This window comes from Anas platyrhynchos, chromosome 3, assembly GCF_047663525.1.
Source record: "Anas platyrhynchos isolate ZD024472 breed Pekin duck chromosome 3, IASCAAS_PekinDuck_T2T, whole genome shotgun sequence".
In the NCBI taxonomy this organism is placed as follows: domain Eukaryota; kingdom Metazoa; phylum Chordata; class Aves; order Anseriformes; family Anatidae; genus Anas; species Anas platyrhynchos.
In genome coordinates this window covers 49,702,823-49,725,297 of record NC_092589.1, presented here as the reverse complement: position 1 = coordinate 49,725,297, position 22,475 = coordinate 49,702,823, and the positions used below count along the sequence as shown (strand labels likewise).

The window sequence follows — 22,475 nt, the reverse complement described above, 5'->3', positions numbered from 1 at the left end:
AGGCATACTATAATGAGATCATAGTTCTTTAGCTTACTATATTCACATTTTGATAACATCATTAAATTTACTACTTTACTCAATACACTAACTGCTACAGAAAATTATTTCTATTCTCAAATGAAACTGAAGTCTGAATCTCAAAAGCAAATGAGATGAAAAAAATGAAGTATGTTTCATGCAATGATGTTTGAGAATAGCTTTAGATGCTTGAAAGAGAAAGCATTTGGTTGTTTCCTTGAATTTGCAGTCCAGTATATTCCAGACGAGCACAGACTCCCCATGGTACAGGCTGGCTATGTAAGCATTACATGGTATTTCTGTCCTCAGGCTTGGGCCTAGTGAGTGTAAACATGCAGGACATGGACTAACATTCATGAGAAATCCTTAAAGATTCCAATACAAAAAAAATACAATATGCAAATCACACAGGAGAAACGTGGGAAGACAAACTGAAGTTAAATAGAGTAAAAATATAACAAGCTTCCTACTGCAAACTTCTTGCCCCAAACACACATACTGTGGCTGCTGTGTAGTGGACTCTGACTGTTTGAAACATATAATGATCACATACTGAACATTCATTTAAAAAGTTAAAAAACAGCTGGGAAATAAATATAGCAGCCTACTGTATCAATAGCAAAAAAAAAAAAAATTTGAACAGTACAGTGATATTTAAGGAAACCCAGTATTTAGAGAGGCTTTAGTAAGTTCACAGAAGTCTTATTGCTTCTTTGAGAAACATTTTGCTGAAATGGAACATATGTTTTGAGGACTAGAAAATAAAGTAAAATGCTATTCCATTTTCATTATCATGTTTCTAGCTTAAGAACACAGTAGCTGACAAGAACAGAGACCAAGTTATTCCTTCCTTTGCTAAAGTCTTCATACAATTTTTTGGGTCTTGACCTATGGTGCTGTTCTGCACTGAACAAAGCAACTTTTGGCTATCTAGGTAAATAGCAAAAATAAATAAATAAATGGTATTTGATCTGTACCCAAATTGGGCTCACGTGAGAGAAGTGTTCTCACACACCTGACAGAGGCCAGTAATAGAGACGCACTGAATAGTCTTCCAGATCAGAGAGGGCGGTTGAGCCACTACTACAAGGAGCACACTGTGAAGCAGAAGCCCAAAGCAGCAAGACCTGTTTCTGCTGGCTGTGCATGGAGAAAACAATAAATCCCATTATTTTAAAACAACCGCGTGGTGCCTAAAGCTAGATAAAATGTTTCCTGACACCATCTGTGGCCAAGCAGGCCTTCAGAACTGCGTGGATGCACCACTTCACAACTGCCTTGCTAGGGAAGACGAAGAGATTACTACACTAGAGCAGGTGAATGCCTTTGGAGAAATGGCACTCATGACATCCCAATCTGTCTTTAAAAGCAGCATCCAGAAGGAACAAGCCAAATTAAACTTTTTCCTGAAAAGGAAGTATTTCCAAGACCTCTTCCATACTATTGAACAATATCTAACACATGGAAACATATACAAACATACTCTTTTAAAAACAGAAGTCCTCATTCTTAAGAACTTGAGATGCCTGTGCTGCTTCTTACTCAGGTTTTTCCATTGACATCACTCCAAGAAACAACGATAGCCACATGACAGGTCATAAAGTAGCAAGCAGTGTAAAGAATCAGCTTCAAAAAGCCTGAAAATCTGACATGAAAAATCTGATTTGCAAGATGAAATCTGAAGCTTTCAGGGCATTACTATATATAAAATTACAACAAAAAAAAACACATTTACTACACATAAGTATTACACTCTGCATTTCAGGTATGCATACTTGAATACCTAAGAGCTCTGCTTCAGTAAAAGCAATCAAAATTTTCTTCCTTCACCCTACACAGCAACTGACCATGTTCTCCTGGAAGAACTGGAGATGTGTATTATCTGATGCAACACAACTCTTCTAAAGCACACCCTGCACGTTAATTCACAAGAATTTGCACAATTCTGATATGTTTAGAATTGATACAAATGATTATTTTCATAAGTACTTGGGTAAACATGGTAATATCTTACCGCAATAGTCCCATTGCACCTTTGGGACTGGCAGACACCTGTTATTCTGTTTGGAATCAGTACATCATCCCAGCAAGATGGGCCCTGCAAAGGAAAACAGAGCATATAAAAGTTTTAATCCACTTAATACATAAATGCATAAAAGTTGGTTTGGTTCCTCTCTTCCTACTCCCACTTCTTTTTTTAGAGTTTTGCTAACAGTTTTACTAAATGAATGCTGAAAAAGTACAATCATATCACATGAGAATATCCATAAGAAAAGCTCAATAATTAACATATATAGTTCCTCCATTCCAAGTTCAACGTTGTGAACAGGAGGCCAACATGGTGTGTTTTCTCAGTTTAAGACTGAGACTAACTCAGTTATGATTGAAAGGCTACACGGATTCATCTTCTGATTCAACAAAGCTAGTCTACAGCTGACTGTGGGCAAAAAGGAAAAAAAAGAGTTGAAGATTGAAATTAGAAATACTGGAACATAAAATAGGTTAAGTAGTTTTTCTATATTCGCTGTTTAAGTAACAGTTCACTCCTAAGTACACTAAAAACAAAGAAAACACAAAACATATAAAACAACTAAGACAGTATCAATAATTAAAATATGTATTACTCTTAATACTCAGAGCATTTTGAACCAAAACATCACAAAATATTCAAAATTTACTTATGTCCTGGAGTGGTGAATGGGAAGATGGCGTTTCTGAATTCCTTCTATGTTTCTTTCCTAATAATCATTTAAATGTGATGATTTATTAATTAAAATTTTCCGATCTTTACTAAACACTCAGGTAGCATTTCAGTGGAATTGACTGTCATAGCTCCTAGGTATCATTCCTGAATGGTAACGGTTACCTCTAAATATAGTTTAATATATACACACGATGAATTTTCTTTCTCTTTGCATATCACTTAATATTAGCATGCATTTAATTCCATCTGCTACTTCACTGACTAGTAATTGAGTGTCCTAAGAATCTTTCAGCATGCCTTCACTCATTCCATCATTTTTAATTCTACTGAACTATTTATTATGGAAAAGCATCATCACCATACAATACACCATTTAATTCAAGCCATTTAATAAATATCATGAACACTGTTGGTTTCTGCATAGACCGTTGCAGAACATCATTGGTCACCAACCTCCCCTGCGAAAAGTGGTCATTGTCTCTCTCCTTTCTTTCCTCTCAGTAAATTGCCTTCCAGGCAAGAATCTTATGGCAGTTTAGTCTCCTTAAAGCCAATAATTACGGAACTATATGAATGTCTTTTAGAAATCCAAGTACCTTACCTAACTATTCTCTCATTCACTCTAACTTGTACCTTAGAGAACTCTCAAGAAGAATGCTGTAAAGTCATGACCAATCTTTAAAAAAGCCCTAAGTTCTCCCTGATATGGTATATTTATCTGTTCATTGACTCTTCACTTTAGAATATTTTCTATTTTGTTCAGAATGGACTTTAGACTTTACAGCCCAGACTTGCTGGATTGGTCCTGAAACTTTTCTCTTCTTCTATTTTAAAGACTAGTCACATAATGCACCTTCCAGTCTTACAGAATCAGGATGATTTTGTGAGAGCGGTTGTGAACTCTGTTCCAAGTTTTGCTATTTCATACCAAGTCCTTCAGAACTCAAGCACTAATTCTGACATGTTTTCCTTCCATTTGTTCCATAAGGAATTCTTACCAACACTCATATTTCAGATAAGCCCTGTGCCAAATACCTAAAGGGGTTTCTAAATGGTACTGCCCAGTTTCTTCCATGGATGAACAAGCTAAATAACTAATCCTCTTTGAATGCATCTCTTGTATAGCAATCATATGTTGGTCTCGTACATTTTCTGCTGCTGTTATACTTTAAGAGGACCGAGTAAGTTTTTCTGTTGTTTGCAACTTATAACCTTTTTTTTTTCCCCCAACTGCATAATTGCAGTCTTATATTTAAGGTGCTTTTTTTTTTTTTTTTTTTACTTCTGTAATTACTCCTAATCTTTCTGAAAGATGCCCCTGTGACTCTAATAACCCCCCCTCCTTTTTTCTTTAACCTTACAATTCAGTCACATAAGCTTCCTTTCAGTTCTCCTTAAATTTCTGTGCACCTGATCTTTAATTCTAGCATCACATCCATGCCTCCTAGAATACTTAGCTCCTTTTCGCTGTTATGTAGCTTCCTTTAAAAAAAAATATTAAACATAATACTAGTAGCTTTCTCAGATTCCAGGACAATTCTGAATGTAAATATGTTATGGTCACTGTTAAAGAACAGATCTTCATTACTGAGATTATAAATAAGGTCTGCTGCATAACCTTCTCTTGCAGGTTCTGTCCATAAGACAGCCTGACAGCACCTAAAAGCTTACTCTTGGGAACACAGCCTGACGTGATACTTACCTAATTTTCATGGAAGCAATTGAAGTAGCTCACTATCATTGTTTTTCATGCACTTTTAAGTTTTTGATTTTCTCAGCATGTTAGACAATCATCATCTGGTCAAGTGGCTGCTAATGGGAGTCTTAGATTTTTCCTTCTCAGACATACAATTTTATTCCCTAAGAACACTGTGTTTCTTGCTGACTTGTCAAAGATAAAGACAACTAACAAGTTAATCTCTCTTTAACATCTATCCTTCTACCTTCATATTCACATTTGTTAGTATGCATTTATTAAAACAGGTATTTTTCCTATTTAGTATGTTTGTATCTCTCTGGATAATCCTCATGTAATTTATGTACTCAGGAAGAGGGTACTAGAGAGAAGTGGCAAGAAGGAAAGGTGCTTTATAAAATTATTTTAAAAATACACAGACCCTGAAGCACCAACACTTTATCTGATCCTTTTAATAAGATCAACAGTAAATCATTCCATTACTTCATCCCTTGTCATTAACCCTTTATTCTGCTTTCACCTGCATGATTGATATGAGACTTTCAAAGTCAATGGTGCTAGGCCAATACAGACAAGAAAGAGTCATGAGATTGCTACATAATAAGAAAATTTCAGTCTCATGAGTAAAAGCAATTCTGTTAGATATATGTTATCAGCTATGGTACTGATTAGTTGATTGCAGAAGTAGAAAGTATTTCAAGCCAGACTTTTTTTAAAATACAGTTACTAATCCTTTATCTTCACTAGAGTTATTTCAGAAGAAGGCTTCCCAAGTATTCAGTAGTTCTCAGGTCTGGGTCCATAATCAGAAAAAAAATCTAAGAAGGCATAGTAATTCTTAAACAAAAAAGAACATGCGCAGAAGATCATTTGTAAGGTTGATATTCCAGAAAAGTGTCTATTTCAAATTGATTTGAGTGTGACTATATTGATTATGCCACAGTAGTATTAGAAACCAGCAGCTGATTTTCAAAATATAATCAAGAAATCATTCTTACAGAAACCAGAACAGAAAAGAACTCATGTAATAGTCACTCGTTTGAGTTCAACATCTACAAGTAGCATAGGATCAGGTCCAAATACACTTAATACAGCAATATCCTTTTAATTACTGACAGTAACTACAATATAATGTTAGTTTTAGAGATAAGGTCCCATCTTGAAGGGAAAGCTAGCATGCTTTCCCACCATGTGGCATGGTGTGACCTTAGTCATCTCACGCTCTGCAATAACTTCCTTTAGACACTTCTCGTGCATACCAAAGTTGTCTTCACAAGAAACAGCTCTCTGTTTAACAAGAGAAGGAACTAGCAGCACAGTCCCACAATATCAGCAGCCACTTAGCTGTTCACTCACACTGTAGACAGACTGATCAAGTAGCAAAAGTCTAGGAGGGACAAAAGTATTTTTCCTTTGTGCCCAACTGTGAGAAGTGGGAGAAATATATACATGTATATATGCATATAAGATACATATGCATATAATGCTTTATGTATGTATTATATATACATAAAATAAAACAAATCTCCCTCCCCCCAAATCAATGCATTACTTTCCACATTCATAATAAGAGCAATTCTCCTTTCCCAGATACATGCTTGGGCTTCTTCCATGGTCATACTTTAAAATTAATGATAATGTAATACACTTCTAAAAGATTTAGCATGTTTGGGAATTTTAGTTTTCCACCTTCAAAAAACAGTGAAAAAGACATATGTCCTTGAAAAACACTGACTTCAAAGTGTTCATGTTTCTTTAGCAACAGCACTGCTAAATGTCATTGCTATAATTGTGCCAGAATAAAATTAGGAATTCTGGTGAGATAAGCACTTTAAAATGCAATTTTTGTGTTGCTCTTTCTCTAGTCTAAGAAAAGCCTGTCAACTGCGGACCAGCCAATCACTTGTGTTGTTGTAACGCCATGTGCTGCAGTGTTTGTAATTATTAGTTTACATTCATCAAGAACACACTGCGAGAAGAACAAAGCCTTCTGATTGCCAGGTTAAAGAAATTGCCCCTCTTGTACGCAGCCACGGAGAAAAGCTACGCATTAAAATGAATGCATAGAGCAGACACTTTCTGGTATATAAAACAGGAAAATGGCAGAATAAATATAAATAGGAAGAACACCACTATATCATCAAATTAGGAAAAAGTAATGCCAAATACAGACGAATATTTACCATACAAGTGGGTATGGAAATTTTTATGCTTTGGAAGTGTGGTAGCTGTTCCTTCCTTTTTTGAGGTAGGAAAAAAAGACAAACAAGCCCAAACCAACAGCAATAGCAAAACAGCAAATGGCATATCAAATTTCAACTTAAGCTCCTATGCAGTATATGAAGAACAGGGAGGACTGAGGTGTTTTTCCCTAAGTACAAGGGGAATACTGGAAGTCTGTGCACATCCACCAGCATACTGTACTGGTGGACTGCAGAGTAAATAGTACACTGTACTCCCAGTGTACTTTCCATCCAGTGGCCAAGATCTGACTTTGGCTGAAATTCATTTATACTTCTACAATACAATGATCACTTAAAAAAAAAATCTCTGTGAAGAGAAGTAGTTTTAGAGATCTCAAATGACAAATTATTCAAAATGTAGTTGCTGACTGAACTGTTGACCTGTGAAGTAAGGGAAAGGTCAGAAAACGAGGTCAGCAATAGAATCCAGTGATTCATCAAAGACTTTGAATCATTTAAAAGGCTGAAAACTATCCATGTATTTAATGCTTTGTATTTTCCCTGCTTTATATTCTCCCCCTGTGAACAATATGCAGTAGAATATCATTAAAACACATCTTTGTACCTGCTAATACCTACATGAGAGACATAAATCATTAAAATGTTGAGCAAATGACCCAACCAAGGGACAAGTATTAATGCAGAAGGATTTTCAAAAGAATGGAAGAAATTCTAGGTACTTGAGAGGATTTGAAATCAGCATATAAGTCACAGAAAAAGTGCTAAATCTAATGCGAGTCATGCAAGCACTCAGACTCTTCTGCAAAATAATGGCTATTAACCTGTCTAAATGAGAGTATTTGAAGAGTTAACTCTTGTATGGTACCCCCTCAGCATGAGTTTAGCATCTTGTGACAATAAGACAAGAGTACTCTCCAGTATGCGAGGATCATTTAAAAACAAAAAACACCTGGTTTCCTTTTTTGCCATTCCATAACACAGGAATCAGCACCAAATTTCCACTTTTAACTGCCTCCAGTGCCAGTATGGAAGGAAAACACTGGCTCCCAGAGAACAGCAACTGGGAAATACCCTGACAACAAACAGGCATACACAGACACAGCTTAATACAGACATAAATACTACATGAACAGCAATGGATCCCACCTACTGTCACAAACCTAACATCTTAGCAGAGATAATTTTTTTTAGCTGTTGCTTTCTTTTGCTCTTCTCAACGTCAAAGAAGAGGGCAGTTCCTGGAGGCTCATTGGGTCTCAGGACCAATAGGGAGGCTGGAGAAGGGTCAGCTGGTGGAACAGCCCCAAGGAACTGGAAAAATCCTGAGTATGTCAAAGGAAAGAAAGAACTTTTTCTTGAACAGATGAACACAGTTTCAAGCCTGATTACCACTGGTAAAAGTGTTCTCAGTATCCCTAACCTAGAATAGGATTTGTTCTTCAAGCTCCACAATTGCTATTAAACTGACACTGACGAATGCTAGATTGTTTGTTCTATGCACAGTACATGATGATACATTCAAGTAAGATCTTCCATTCTATTAGTGCAATAATGGAGATGACAAATTAAGACTGTTAGATAAACCTGTTAAGAATTCATGAAATGTATCAGTATGACTTAAGAGCTATCTGATCATCTTTTCAAGTACTTATGAGGAATAACCTCACTACTATGTGAATGACACTCAATTAGACCCAGAAGAAAAAAAAAGTCAGTCACATGATGTGTTTCTAATAGTAAACAGATTTACTACTGAATATGTGAGATCTCCAGTCTACTTGAATCATAACATTTATGTAGAACTCCATGTTCCAGAATTCCTTATATCTTGATGATTATGAATACAATTAGACTACATTTATTAGATGCTTGCTAGATTTCTACTGAATGCTCAGACATCATATAGATGTTACTTATTCTCAAGTAAAATTCTATGAATAGTAGTACTTGGATTTACACAAAATGCATTTCTTAAAATTCCTGAAGCACAGTCTAACAGCATCCATCAGCAGAGATGGAAGACAATAATAAATTTTATAAATATTGCACAGTGCTTGCTAGTCTTTTACAGATGTTTTATTTAAAACACTTGAAAAATTATTACATTACGTAATCTATTGCAGGTAAAAACTACCAGACTGGCAACTTTTATGACCAAAATTCTCTCCTTAGCCACAAACCTCATCACAGAGGCTGAAGTAATTAAATACCAACAGTTTACACAGATCTTCAAAGGCTACTCCTAGTAACGAGAGGAATTTGCATTCTGAACTACTAATATTTTCACTTTTCCTCTGAAAGGGGTACGAGCTGACTCGGACATGGGTAGCAGGATATATGGATGTGATAGGCCATTTGTTTAACAGTGAAGCTCTTTTCTCCTGCACATCACACTTCAATACGTACTACTGTGAGTGATGTAAGTTCACATGTCACACCAGAGCGGTGGAGAGAGTGCCTCCCACTGCACATTTCACCAGAGGTAAAGCTCACCCATATACCAATGACTGACTCTGACATGGCATCTCCCATATAGTATGCAACACAGTAAAGAAAAGACTACCAAATGAGACCTAGGGCTAGTTTTAATGAGGTTTGTAGAAAAGGAGTAGGAAGACTATCATTAACTACTTAGTCTACACAGCGCATTTTAGAAAAAGAAGAAAGAAAATCTTTTAGTTATTATTGATTTTGGATGCTAGAAGAATCAATAAAGCACATGGATAGCTTTATTCATATGAGAAATAGTGCTGAACTAGAGTTAATCACATGTTTTAAGTCTTTGCAAGATTGTACCTACTTGTTTGATTTATACTGGTATCTTAGAGATTAAATTCCTTGCAGAGTGCCCAGCCTAATTAGTAAATTGACAGTTTTATATCAATAGTTATAACTCTTCCGAAATGAAGTAGCTGACAATTTGCTGAACTGTATGAAGTTGTGCAATTAGGAAGACTTCCTGCGTGACAGTTATTTCAAATCAAATATAAGAGAATCACATATCTAACTGGAAATGCAAGAAAACTGTAATGAAATATTTTCTATTGTTATTTGATAGTTACTTTCTTTCTATTCACAGGTATCACTTTAAAAAAAAAAAGTGTGTTAGCAGATTTTCTTAAAATTTCTGGTCTTTATTCTTTCATATTGTATTCTAGGACATATCTGCAAGAGTAATTCCACTGTTCTCAAGTAAATGAGCAAGGGCTCATACAAAGACATTGAAGATATAGAGATTACTATGAACAACCTTTATCAATAGCATTTTAAAAACTGCTGCCATGTTGCTAGCTCAAACTTTTTTTTCTATAATATAGACAAAAAATGATTCAAGAGGCTACTTCTGGACTGTTATTTTTTGTAGGCCTTCCCCACCAAAAAGGGGCAAAAAGAATTAGAAAAATTCAAATACAACTGCATCTGAGAAATTGAACTGAAAGAGTCCTGCTTGACTGCCTGAGGAACATACAGGGACAGTAGTCTAGAAAGAAAGATACAACTTTACGAAAGAAGAAATGGATAAAAAAAATAACAACATTCAAATTAGAAGTTATTAGCCTGACGGATTATCTATAAATGCAAAACACATAATTTGTGGTTCCTCCCCAGGTGACATTATATGCTTTATCAAGACTGAAAGAAGAAAACAACCAGAGAAAATACTTGAAAATCTCACAATGCATCTACTGTGTCGGTTGAAATTACATTATTAAAATGATGTATGTATTTAGGTGTTAAGTGTTAACACTAACAGACCCTACTGAAGTTTACTAATCCAGGAGAAGAATAAAAGTAACAAACATCAGACCCCAGTAGCTTCAGCTGGTCTTGCTGCCATAGGGACAATTCAAGCACCTTCCTGAAGAAACCAGATGACTATGAGCCAAAGGACATGAGAAGATGTGAGAAGAAAAGTCACAGCCTCAAAGACATGCCTCCTCTGGACCAGGTTCTGAGCTTACCTTACCTGAGCAGAAGAGAGAGGGCTCCTGTTTTTAGAGCTTCAATTATCTACATTAAAACAGTCACTGGCAAATTAATGCCAATTAGATTAGTGTAAAGACTGTTTTGGAAATCCATCCAAAATACTGCTCGTGTTCCCTCCCTTTTTCACCCTGAAGTCACACTTACAAAGCTGTAAACAGACTAACTGTGCATTCAAAATTAATTCACACCTCAGGTTTTTCCAAAATGGTAGCTGTTGGCACCACATGGATATCACTTTCCACGGTGGGCTGTGAGGAGCAGCTCCAGGAAGAGGCCTCATCCCCAGGCACCACCAGGGCTTGGCTATGGGAGGCAGCCTCCCAGGGCTCCGGCTCATTGGCCAGGGCTCCCCCTCAGCTCAGTGCAAGGTTTAAGGGGGGCCACAGGCTTAGCACAAGTTAAAAAAAACAATCACATATTGATGAAGTATTCCTCATCACGTAAGTGTCACCAGCTGTTGTGCAGGTTGTTGGCCAAATTGATCCAGCCCATTGAGGCTGCCCACAGCTTCCCAGGAGCTGCTCCCCCCAAGCCTGAGAGCTCTGAGGGGACATCAGCTATCTGGAGGCAAGGCACCTCTGGTACCTCACTGAGAATCTTCAAGTCTTCCAGTCTCTACAAAACTGGCCAGTTAGGTTACAAAACTCTTTAATGTCTCTAAACAATACTGGATATATATTTGAAGTTCAGTACGGAAAAGTGTTGGTGATTCTATAATCCACAATAAAGAGGGAGACATTGAGCTTCTTCATTAAGCAGACTATTTCAGATCAGATTAGGTAGAAGATATTTTCTTTGTGAAAGTTTATTCATTTTGGAGTTACAATTAACACATGATGTCAAACAAAATTTCATCTCACAATTTTAAATATTTCTGTAGAGCTGCAGAAGATCTGACTAGTCCTGCAATTCAAAGACTTATAAATTATGCCTGCATGGGAAATACATGAGTTGAATAAAGCAGTACACAAAAACACATTAAATCTAAATTAATTCCACATACAAAAAGTACAATTAGCGATTTCCTAATAATGCCTATTAGACACCTTGCAACACAAATTCACTTGAGTTGTAGTTGAACAAAAGTAATAAATGAAAGAGATTAAAAAAAACATAAGGTTCATGAATAGTTTACAGTAATAATTTGATTCAGATATGATAACTGCATGTCACATCATTTAAATTTAAATATTTTTCCTTAAGAAGGATTTTAAGACCTTTTAACTGATAGATGAAGTTAGAACAGTCCCATGTAGACAATACTCCAAGCCCTCAGCTCATCCATTCACTTTAATAGCTCACCATTAGACAATACTTCTAAAGACTACAGTCAGATCTACTCAGGCTGTGGTAGTTCTCTATTGAGAGGATACTGCCCTCCTTCAGTATGCACCCCTGACATTCCCTTTCATTCTCTGTGCTAAGATCTACAGTGCCTTATTTCCTCTGCTTTTAAATTGTCTGAAGGGTCTTTTGCCTGTTCCTTTTGCCCACACTCAGAGAAAGCCAGATAATTTAATGAAAGGGAAAAATAAAGCAAAAAAAAAAAATAAAATGCTGATGGATTCTAAGAAGAAATTTCTCAACTAATCAACACAAAGGTCTAAAGCAGAAAGGCCACAGGCAAGACACAACTTTTAGGTGATCAAGTAAATTTGAGTTACTATAGTTATATAAACTGTATAAATCAAGATTACACACTACAATACTGCTAGAAAATAGATTGCTATATAATCCATTTTTGATTTTACACATAATCAAAAAACCTGAAAGACAAAACATTACCAGTTCCAGCAACAGTATCTCAAATGTTCCAAAAGGAAGATAATAGGATATCAAAAGCTTTTTAAAAGGTAAAGAACAAACTACATGTATGTTAAAGCCTAGTATTGCTGCCTTTGCTGATTTTTCTGAGTGCTTTTGTTGTAAACTTCACATACCCACACATGAACGCATTTTTATTTTAAATGTACAGAAATGCAGAAAATTCTGCATTAGGTGGATTATTCAGATTTATTCAAGATTCATTTAAGGTTATGTTTCAAACATCCTTTATTTTGTTGAATATGAAAAAAGCACAATCCTGCTAACACACAAAATAAATAAATTATGCTTCTTAAAGCATTTTACACAAGCATTCATGTAGTGTTAAAGAATTAAAGCTGTGCCAGGCAGGTCAGTAAAAGCTTCATGACAGATTGTGTGTCACACAAAAACCTCAGCTGGCAGGCAGGCATTTGAGCATACAAACACCAGTGAGAACAGCTAGTAAGACAGCCTGGGAAGAAATAAATAAAAATCAGGAAAAGAAAAAAATGGGAAAAATTAGGAAAAGGGACCAAGAAGTCCAACGAAAACAAAGCAGGAACTAGAAACATGGACAAGCAAGTACTCACATCTTTGCAATAGAACTGCCATATAACTGTTGCAGGACACAGAAGAGAGGGTCTCTTCTCACAGTAGAAAATTCCAAATCCAAGAGCCTATTTCAGATTAGGGTACCTGCAATTTATCTGAGCCTGAAACTGATCTATGCTAAATCCATTGAAGTAGACAAGTATTACACTAAGAGTAAAAATGTTGACAAAATAGAGTTCTGTGCAATCACCAATTGTATGAAGTTTAACAAGAACAAATTCCAGATTCTGCACCTAGGATGGGGCAACCCTGGCTGTATGGACAGGCTGGGGGACAAGAAGCAGGAGAACAGCCCTGAAGAAAGAGATCTGGGGAATTTTGGTCAACAGCAAGTTGAATAGGAGTCAGCATGCCCTGGCAGTCAAGAGGGTCAACTATATCCTGGGATGCATCAAGCACAGCATTGCTAGCTAGTCAAGGAAAGTGGCTGTCCCACTCTGCACCAGTGTGGCCTTAGCTCAAATACTGTGTGCAGTTCTGGGAGCTTCAACATAAGAAGGACATAAAGCTATTATAGTGTCTAAAGGAAGGCTACAAAGGTGGTGCATGGTCTAGAGAGTAAGACATAAAAGAAGCAGAGGTCATTGCGTTTGTTCAGCCCAGAACAGAGGCCTCATGGTGGCCTGCAGCTTCCTCACAAAAGAAGCAGAGAAGCAGGTGCTGATCTTTGCCTTTTTTTTTTTTTTTTTTGGAAGCAACAGGACCTGAGGGAATGGAACAAAGCTGTGTCAGTGGAGGCTCAGGTTGGATATTAGCAAAAGGTTCTTCACTGAGAGGGTGGTCAGGCACTGGAACAGGCCCCTAGTGCAGTGGTCACAGCCCCAAGTCTGGGGAGTTCAAGAAACATTTGGGCACTGCTGTCAGACATATGGCTTGATTTCCAGGTGGTCCTGTGCAGAGCCAGGAATAGGACTCCAGGATCTTTGTGGGTCCGTTCTGACTCAGTGTATTTTACAAAAAGAAAAAAAAAAGTCCATTACTGTTTCCAGTAAAGTGACCTGTAGAAATCTGACACACAAGCAAAGTTCAGCACCCTATCACAGACATGAGAGCATTGCATATACAGGGAGGAGTACAAATGAATACAAAACAACCACTGAACACCAATACCAAATAATGAGATACATTCCTGCAATCTAGTATCAGACTCCCAGACTGTCCCCAAAACAGTGTTTTGAAGACTGCAGCTAAAAGCCTCTTCTCCGCTTCCCCCAGGTGCATGAACCTTGAATGGATTTATTTTTTTGAAACCACACACTGGCACAGTTTAACCACCAGACCAGATAGAAAATGCCTTCACTCAATCTTTTATGACTTTTCAACTAAATCACAAAAGAAGCGAAGAAACTCAGGCTAAAGGAACATTGAACCCAGCTTTCCTGTTTTCTGACACAAGCTCTTGAGGAGGCCACTGCATAAAAGGGGTGCCTCTCTGAATTTTCTAACAACTTGATTTTGTTTGTACATACAGGATGATCTCCATGAAGGTCTTGAAAGAGATTAAACTGGAGAAATGCTTTGTTTCTTTAGATCTACCTTGAATTGTTCATTTATTTCTAGGAGTCTACTTGTTTAAACAAGATCATTTTAGTCATGACTATCAAATTTCTATGCTCCAGTGTTCTGAAAAGACAGACAATTACAAGTTTCAAAAGGCAATTGAGTAAGGCACCATATTTCAAGCTGATCAGTGCTTTCCTAGATATAACTTCTGGTTTCCTTCCATACATTACAATGAGATATTCTGAAGTATAAGAGTAACATTCCAGTCATTGATGCTATGTATGAAGTTGCTTCACAGGCAGGAGAACATATAGTAATACATGTTTCTAAATAACTTGAAATAAACATACATAAAATACAATTTAATTTCAGGGTAAACATCAAATTTTCACTGGATTCTGAACAGCACTAGTGAAAGAGGTTTTATACACGATACTTGTATTTCCTTTATGGTGGTTAGGACTTATATTCAAACAATTGAATGCAGTTATGGCTAAGACCTCTTGTAAACTGGGTATACTAATCATCTCTTAGTTAAAAAAAAAAACAAAAACAAAAACACAACAAAACACACACACAAAGAGCAAGCCCTCAGAGACAAATTAAGGGTACTTCTACCTTGCATTGCTATACTGCATTTCCACAGGTTTTATTCTGCTGCCCCCCCCCCCCCCCCAAGACAGTTTCCTTTCTCTTATTGTAATCTCTTATCTGTTTCAGCTGGTCACAGGCAAAGACAACAGAAACATTATTGAAATATATCTGGCATATTATAATGCAGGACTAACATTTTAACTATCACTATGATCTTGTTGACCTTCCCTACCATTCTACATAAACCATGAAAACAAAACTGAGGTGATTCATTAGAACTAGTATTATGACCAATTAACAGATCATTCCCTATGAAGTGACTTAATCAGTACTTTTTATTCATCATTAGCAAGTTTAGCTATAATAAATGAAGATGCAATAAAAGGATCTAGAACTACCACTTCAATTTTAATTAGAACATAGATATACAGCACAATGTTATATATTAAATAAACAAGAATCTGCAGGAGTTCCTTGAACACATGAACTAGCCCAGTCATTCAAGTCTATATAGCTTCTGTTTTTAATTGTCTTCCAACTACTACAGTTCTTAAACATTTCTTCAATGCTCAGTTTCCATATTAGGTACAAATTGTTTTTCATGGTTATTTTATGGTCTTTATTTCACATTTTAGTCTCTCCTGGTCTGAACAGATATTACATCTGCAGAGCAATCAATAGCCCCCAACTGCAATTCTGTAAACAAGACAATTATAATTTCAGAGGAAAGCTTCTTTCCACAAAGAGAAAGCATATGCAATCCTATCACCACTATGGAGTACACACTTTAGGCAAGAAAACAGTATCTCCTTGTGAAAACTGGTAACAGACACTACAAAGTGAGTGTATCTGACAAAAGTCAAGGTTCTAATACGTAATGTATTCAATGTATTTGAAAGAACACAAATAATTAACCATCTTCATTCAATCATTAATCATCAATGTGTATACATTCTTAACACTGTCTCTCAATTTATGAGGTGCTTTATTTGTCTATAATCAGACTTGAGAGAAAAAGAGCTACCACATGGGCTTAACTATTCTTTTGGCAATAAGTCATAACAGGATCTAATGTCTTTAATACTTGCATTAATTTGGAATGCCAGCAACACTAAAGATTAATAAAATGTTATATTATAAACACAGTTGTAATAATCACTAATAAGACCATTTTATGAAGAGTTTTTTTATAAATAGTTTTATTATCTTCTTTTTAATTCATAACAATATTCTTTCATTAATTCCACTTGAACAATTTCTGAGTTGTCAATACATGGTCAGAAGTTTTCCTCTCATACAATTTCTGTGTGCTGGAACATCAAACAAACAGATACTTTCAGCTTATTGTCATTTTGACAATACATATAGAACTTAAAAAAAAAAAAAAGAGAGAAAAGGAAAACAGTCTAAGAAAATCAACCTCATAACTCATAACCTAAAACACCTGTATGCGCTTGGTAGGATGCAGTAGGTGAAAGCTCAAGAATTGGAAAATGTGACTGTTCTTTTTTTTTAATCTCACTTTAAATTTTAAGTTATATCTTTTGAGAAGATACCTTGTTCTCTAGAGCTTTGGTTCTACTACTACAAGTATACCTATACTTTTATGCATGATAATCATTCATAAGCATTTCATTATACAGTACAAATATCCACAGACTGTGTAAGACAAGTTCCTATTGGGTGTAACTGCTTTGAGACAAGTAGTCTCATGAGAAATAAGAGAAGATGGCAAGTTGGTAGTAATCAATTTTCTCTATTATATAAAAGCATGACCAGAACCTGGTTTAGAATAACCCATAATTTAACATACATGTAAGTTCAGAAATATTACTAAAAACCTTGATTTTAAAAAATTGTTACAGAAATGACTACTTGAAATAGTCCTACTGCCTTGCTATAGAATTAGGCTTTCCATTGAAATCAGAAGGATTTCTTCCCTACTTGGATCTTAAAATAAAAAATAACAGTAATCAACCCCTGAGCCAGTATTGTCTACTTGGATTACAAACAAGCAACAACAAAAATCATCAGCTCTGTATTTCAAGCAAAACTCAGATTTTTACTTCTTCCTAGCAGACAAAGCCTGTATTCCCTATTACTCTAGAGGAAACCACTTTATTTTAAGCTCAGAGAAACAAATTGTCATCTTCTACATTCACGGTTTGCAATTAACTTCTCAGCTTTCATGTAAGCATAGAATTGATCTATCAATTCATGCATCATCACTTTTGTCTAATTACATGGTACGATCACAGGAAAAATATTCCACTATGGAAAATATACATGTTTGTAGGTCTCCGCTGATCCATTCTTTGAAAACATTTTCTTAAAAAACTAACTAGGTTCAAACTAGGTGTGGGGAAGAACAAAAACAAACAAACAAACAAAAAAACCTCCAACCCTTAACAGCTCATTTATAGCCATTTTATGTTTTTCTTTACAGCAGTCCCTGTTATCTCAAATTGATATGCATATACCAGCTTTACCTCATTTGTTATAAAAGCAAATGGACTTTCAAACATTTCTATAGTCTTCCTTTAAAAGAAATAACCACAAATAAACATACGAGTGCCAGTGAAGTGCAAAAGTCACCTTTAGAAACAAGCAACCCATCCTCCCCTCCATGTTAAGAGAGGTGTAATACAACAACAGCAAAAAGCATGCTGAACCATGTAAGGTCGATTTTACTGTGCATGCTCCAAAAAAAAAAGTCCTTGACATTGCTAATGTTTGTCTTGCATATAGGTCCCACAGCCAAACCTCCATCTGGAAGAGATTTGAACTACTATCCAGAGGCATTTCAGGATCTGAACCAAAAGGTTTACAGCATTACAATCCAGTTAATTCTATTGCTTCTAATTCCAGCTGGACTTAAAGTCTTATCTCTGTGCTCCAGGCCTTCAGATACAGCCTATCACAGTAACACCAATTCCCAGAGAATTCAACTCCATGACCCAAGTGAGATTAAATCCTTCCAGATAGCCCAAGTAAATGGCTCATAACTCGTTTCTGTCACTTTCACTAATGCCTTTGTACCGTGAAAGAAACCAGCAAAGGTGTAAATATCTACAAATTATTAACTGCACTTTTTCCCTTGACTCCTATCAGTGACTCCAGTTGTCTGTTTCCTGCTGAGAACATCAGATATTTACTAGCTGAACTTTCTCTTTAAATACTGCACTAATCAGCTACTGGATATTTGTACTCCATCAACCTGAGTGCTGATATTTTGGTGAAACACAAACAGACACAGAGATATAAATGAATTCAGAAACACTGAGGGGAAGAGGAGACACACAGTTGATGCTTGCTGTACTTAAACTCCCTCAAATCAGGTAATCCCACAGCCCATTAATGTTAAATAGTTTCAACCAAACAAAAGTAGCAGTAAATTGAAAGGGAGATTTTCAGTTCTACTCATATTTATTTTAAGGAACTGAAAACATGATTTCCAAATATTACTCAGGGACAAATGGAAGAAAAATGAGACATATTCTCAAAATGTTGTAGATTAACAGTGAAAGTTTCTATACATATATTAAAAACAAACCAACAGAAATGCATTACTATCTCAGGAAGTACTCTTAAAAAATAACTGTATAATTGTTGTCAAAGATTTTTTTAAACCACCCCCTTCCTCCCCCTTCCCCCCCCCCCCCTTTTTTTTGTTTTGTTTTAAGTCTCAGGGAAATAAATAGTTCAGAGAAGAACATGAAGAAAATAAAGCAGAACGATCGCTCTCCTGAAGTAGTCTCCAATGTTAGAAACATTTCTATTCCACCAGATTTTTAAAGTTGTATGTAGAAAAAAAAAAAATGTTCATATAGTCTGGATTTGACAATTTCAACCTGTTGAACATTTGTTGTTTCAGAGCACTGCAGAAAAACAAGCCAAGAGAAGTACCTACCAGAAACAGACCTTTCCAGCAGGAAGAACTGGATAACTTACGTACACTAAAAACCTTCAGAAGTAGTAAACCTGCACCTTCAAACACTATAATTACATTAAGCCCATAAAATTCTCCTCCATCGTATCTACCCTAAGTTTCCCTTCAAGACTATAGCTGACAAAGGGGTGAGGATCTTCACATAAACAAGGGAGATGGCTTATCACTGATAGTTTGTATCTCACAGGTACAGCTGAATTCCCAAATAATGAGGATGACTGGCAGCTGAGACACTGGGTCAGTCCCAGGGTAGTCAATAGTTTCCAGCTGAGGGAACAGGCACAGCTGCAGTACATTGAATTGGCATGATGTGCTGGGACAGGAGCTGGACTGTGGTAAACTGTGGTAAAAGGGCTGCCTCTGGGCTGAGCAAGGTGGAGGAGGAAACAACTGGGAATGGCAGGTGGTCTGGAAAGCAGTGAGGCTATACAGAGTTATGAATAGCATCTCAAATAATAATGGCTATGTTCAGGTGATATCCTTGGTGGTAGAGATTAAGGAATGTGAACAGCGTTCTCAGGGCAGTTGTATTTATTTTTTGTAACCAGATACTGGAGGACTTTATTGCTGAGAATATGCATGAGCAAATTTTCTTCCGGTACTGTGTCCAGACAAAGCTATACGCCTAACTTCCAACAGGGTACTCCTACCTAAATTGTCAAAAATGGCTGCCTGTAAACTACTCAGAATTTAACAATACCAAGGAAGCACTGTTTGTTAGTAGTTAAAGCAGTCCTGAATACTGAAACTGTTTATGGCTCATTTAGGGACCCGTGAGTAGAAAAGGACATTGTGCCAATGCAATGCCAATGAAATTAGATCAGCAGGGGTACCCAGCAAAAGGGAAATGACTATTAACAAGGCAGGTGACTTGTACATGGTTTTAATCTGAATAAAAGACCAGAAGCCAACACAGCTCAATCAGTTTACTGATTCTCAGATTGTGACCACGTACTAAAACAAAAAAAATACCTTGGTAATCTTCTGATTGGTACAGCATTGTAAAGGGACAACACTGACACCTTTGTTTAATTACCTGTATTTTATAACTCATGTAGATCTAAGAAATCTCTACATCATCAGCATCCAACATCTCTTGTTTTACTTGAAGCAAGCTTTGAATACAAGATCAATTACATCATGTATTAATTCAGCTGAGAGTGCGTGTTTATTGGACTTGAATACTTATGCAAACTGCTAACTTTGTAGTTTCAATATTTTGGATAAATACCAACAAGCAAGGCACATTTTGTTTCTGTTCCCTATTTATCCTTTTAAGTGCCACATTTTTTAAACAAGTAGACAAGCAGCATTTTTTTTTTTTCTTACATTAAAACTGATTATCTGTCTTGGGACAATGTGTAAGATTTTTAAAGCTTTTTAAGATATTGTACCATTTGATTTTGGAAGGATTGTGCAACTATAGTGGCAAAGGCATGCTGTGGAAATTGTAAGACATCAGTAAATGATAATTCCACTGAAACTCTGTCTCTTAATCACTTAGGACACTTTAAAATAAGTTATATTAATCATATGAACATCACAATGCTAAACATAAAAGCAATTTGGTATCTGTGAAAGTCTGGTCCAGAGATACCTACAGTAGTGCTTATTTAATCAAATATAGACATTTATGTCTGAGCAAGACTTCCTAAGGTCCCTTTATAATGGAGCATTATACCTGGTTTCAGGGTTGGACTCTTTTGTCAAGCAAATGTCCAGAGCTGGTCAGATGAATTGTTCTCTGAAAATGCCCATTACTTCATTTCTGACAAAGAAAACCTAGAGTTAACTCAAACAGAGGTATCTAAGTGATAAATGTTAAATTTCAGGTGAGGTAAATATTGCTTACTCGGAAGAAAAATGTTTTCCCTGCTGGTTTTGATATGAAAATTATTGAAGAGTTCTTTTTCATTAAAATAAATGTTGATATTATTTATTTGCACCTTTTCAGGTTATATGAGGCCAGGTATTCATAATGAACAGGGTTTACGGAGTGTAAGTATCTTTAGCACAGAGTAATAGAATAAATAAGAAGTAAGAATGTGAATCATATAAAGGTATATTAAATAAGGCATAATAAAGGCACACAATGACATTACCAACATACAAGGCTGATGGGAAGAGTTACTGTTTAGAGACTGTAGGAATTCCCTTGGGAACCATGCAAAATATAGAGGTCTGTCTAGGTTCACAATCAGTATCAGATGGCAGAAATACATAGGAACTGACAAGAAATCACCAAATAGAAATTATTTTGAAGCTGAAGAAGTATTATATTTGTGAGTCAGAATTAAATGTTTACATGTCAGCTATTGTTCAATTTGAAAAAACAAAAAAAAAACAAAAACAAAAAAACAACAGTAATTAGCATTTTCTTTGACCTAAGGATGAATATGAGAAACTGCAGGTTAAAAGAGAAGCTTTCTTCCTGTGTTTTGTTTCTTTTGTATCAAGATGTAGATGGCCAACATGTTTATATTACTAATTCATGTAATGCAGATAAAGCAGTATTCATAAAAGCAGCAAGCCTATCTTACTATGCCTTGGACAACAGGGATGGTCTGGAGCAAAGCTGTGTTTTTTCTCTTTCATGTAACTAGACTGATACAGCTCCTCATGGGAGAAGGTAGGGGATCATGGTGATTTTTTTTTTTGGTTAATAATTATTATGCACAAAACAAGTATACATCCTGTTTTTTTTCTAAAGCATTAAGATAAACCTACATGATGCTATGACAATACTTCTTTATTTGAGCAGGTGTCTGTTATTTACTATCAATAGTGAAACTGCTCAAGAATTCCTGAGAGATGTCACACGGGCTCAGCAACCAGCCATCATCACATTCCAGGTACTGAACCAGGGCAGAACATAGTGCTGTGGCATGCTAGGGAAGAAATAAAGCTTTCAGAGAAGAAGAAAACTGAATTCAGTCTCTTTACACTTTATCTGAAGTAGAAAGCAAAGAAATAGAGGGCCTTAAAAGAAGGGCAATTAAGGTATCCCAAGAAAAATTTTTGATGAAAAAAATTAAACTTGGAGATTTGTATTTTCTGTCTTCTGCTTTTACTGAAGGTGGCAATGACTGTAAGTATACCAAGGGTATGTTCTACCTGAAAGATGTACAGTGAGTTTTATTTTACTCTTTTCAGTTGGCATATTAAGAGCTAGTGGCTGTTTTTAAAACAAACAAACGAAAAAATACCAGGACCTCTGCACTCTTGGACAGCACAGACAGGAGTGTCATTTTTCCTTTTCTAAAAAGCTTGCCATTTTCAACTGCAGAACATACTTTATCCTAAAGTATCTTTTTCCAGAAATGAAGCTGGTGTATTTCTAGTGAATCCTACCAAACAGCTCATATGTGGTTGACATATTTCCTATTATTTTTATATTAT

At 36.1% G+C, this 22,475-nt stretch overlaps 1 protein-coding gene across 3 annotated transcripts in view; it reads right to left on the bottom strand.

Moving 5' to 3' along the window:
- Window positions 1–22,475, bottom strand: part of PRKN (parkin RBR E3 ubiquitin protein ligase) — a 765,547-nt gene that overhangs the window by 397,338 nt on the left and 345,734 nt on the right. For all 3 annotated transcript variants that reach the window (XM_072035883.1, XM_038177503.2, XM_038177504.2), the window contains exon 5: window positions 2,036–2,119. In XM_072035883.1, the coding sequence (XP_071891984.1) occupies window positions 2,036–2,119 (84 nt within the window). The remainder of the gene's footprint in view (window positions 1–2,035; window positions 2,120–22,475) is intronic.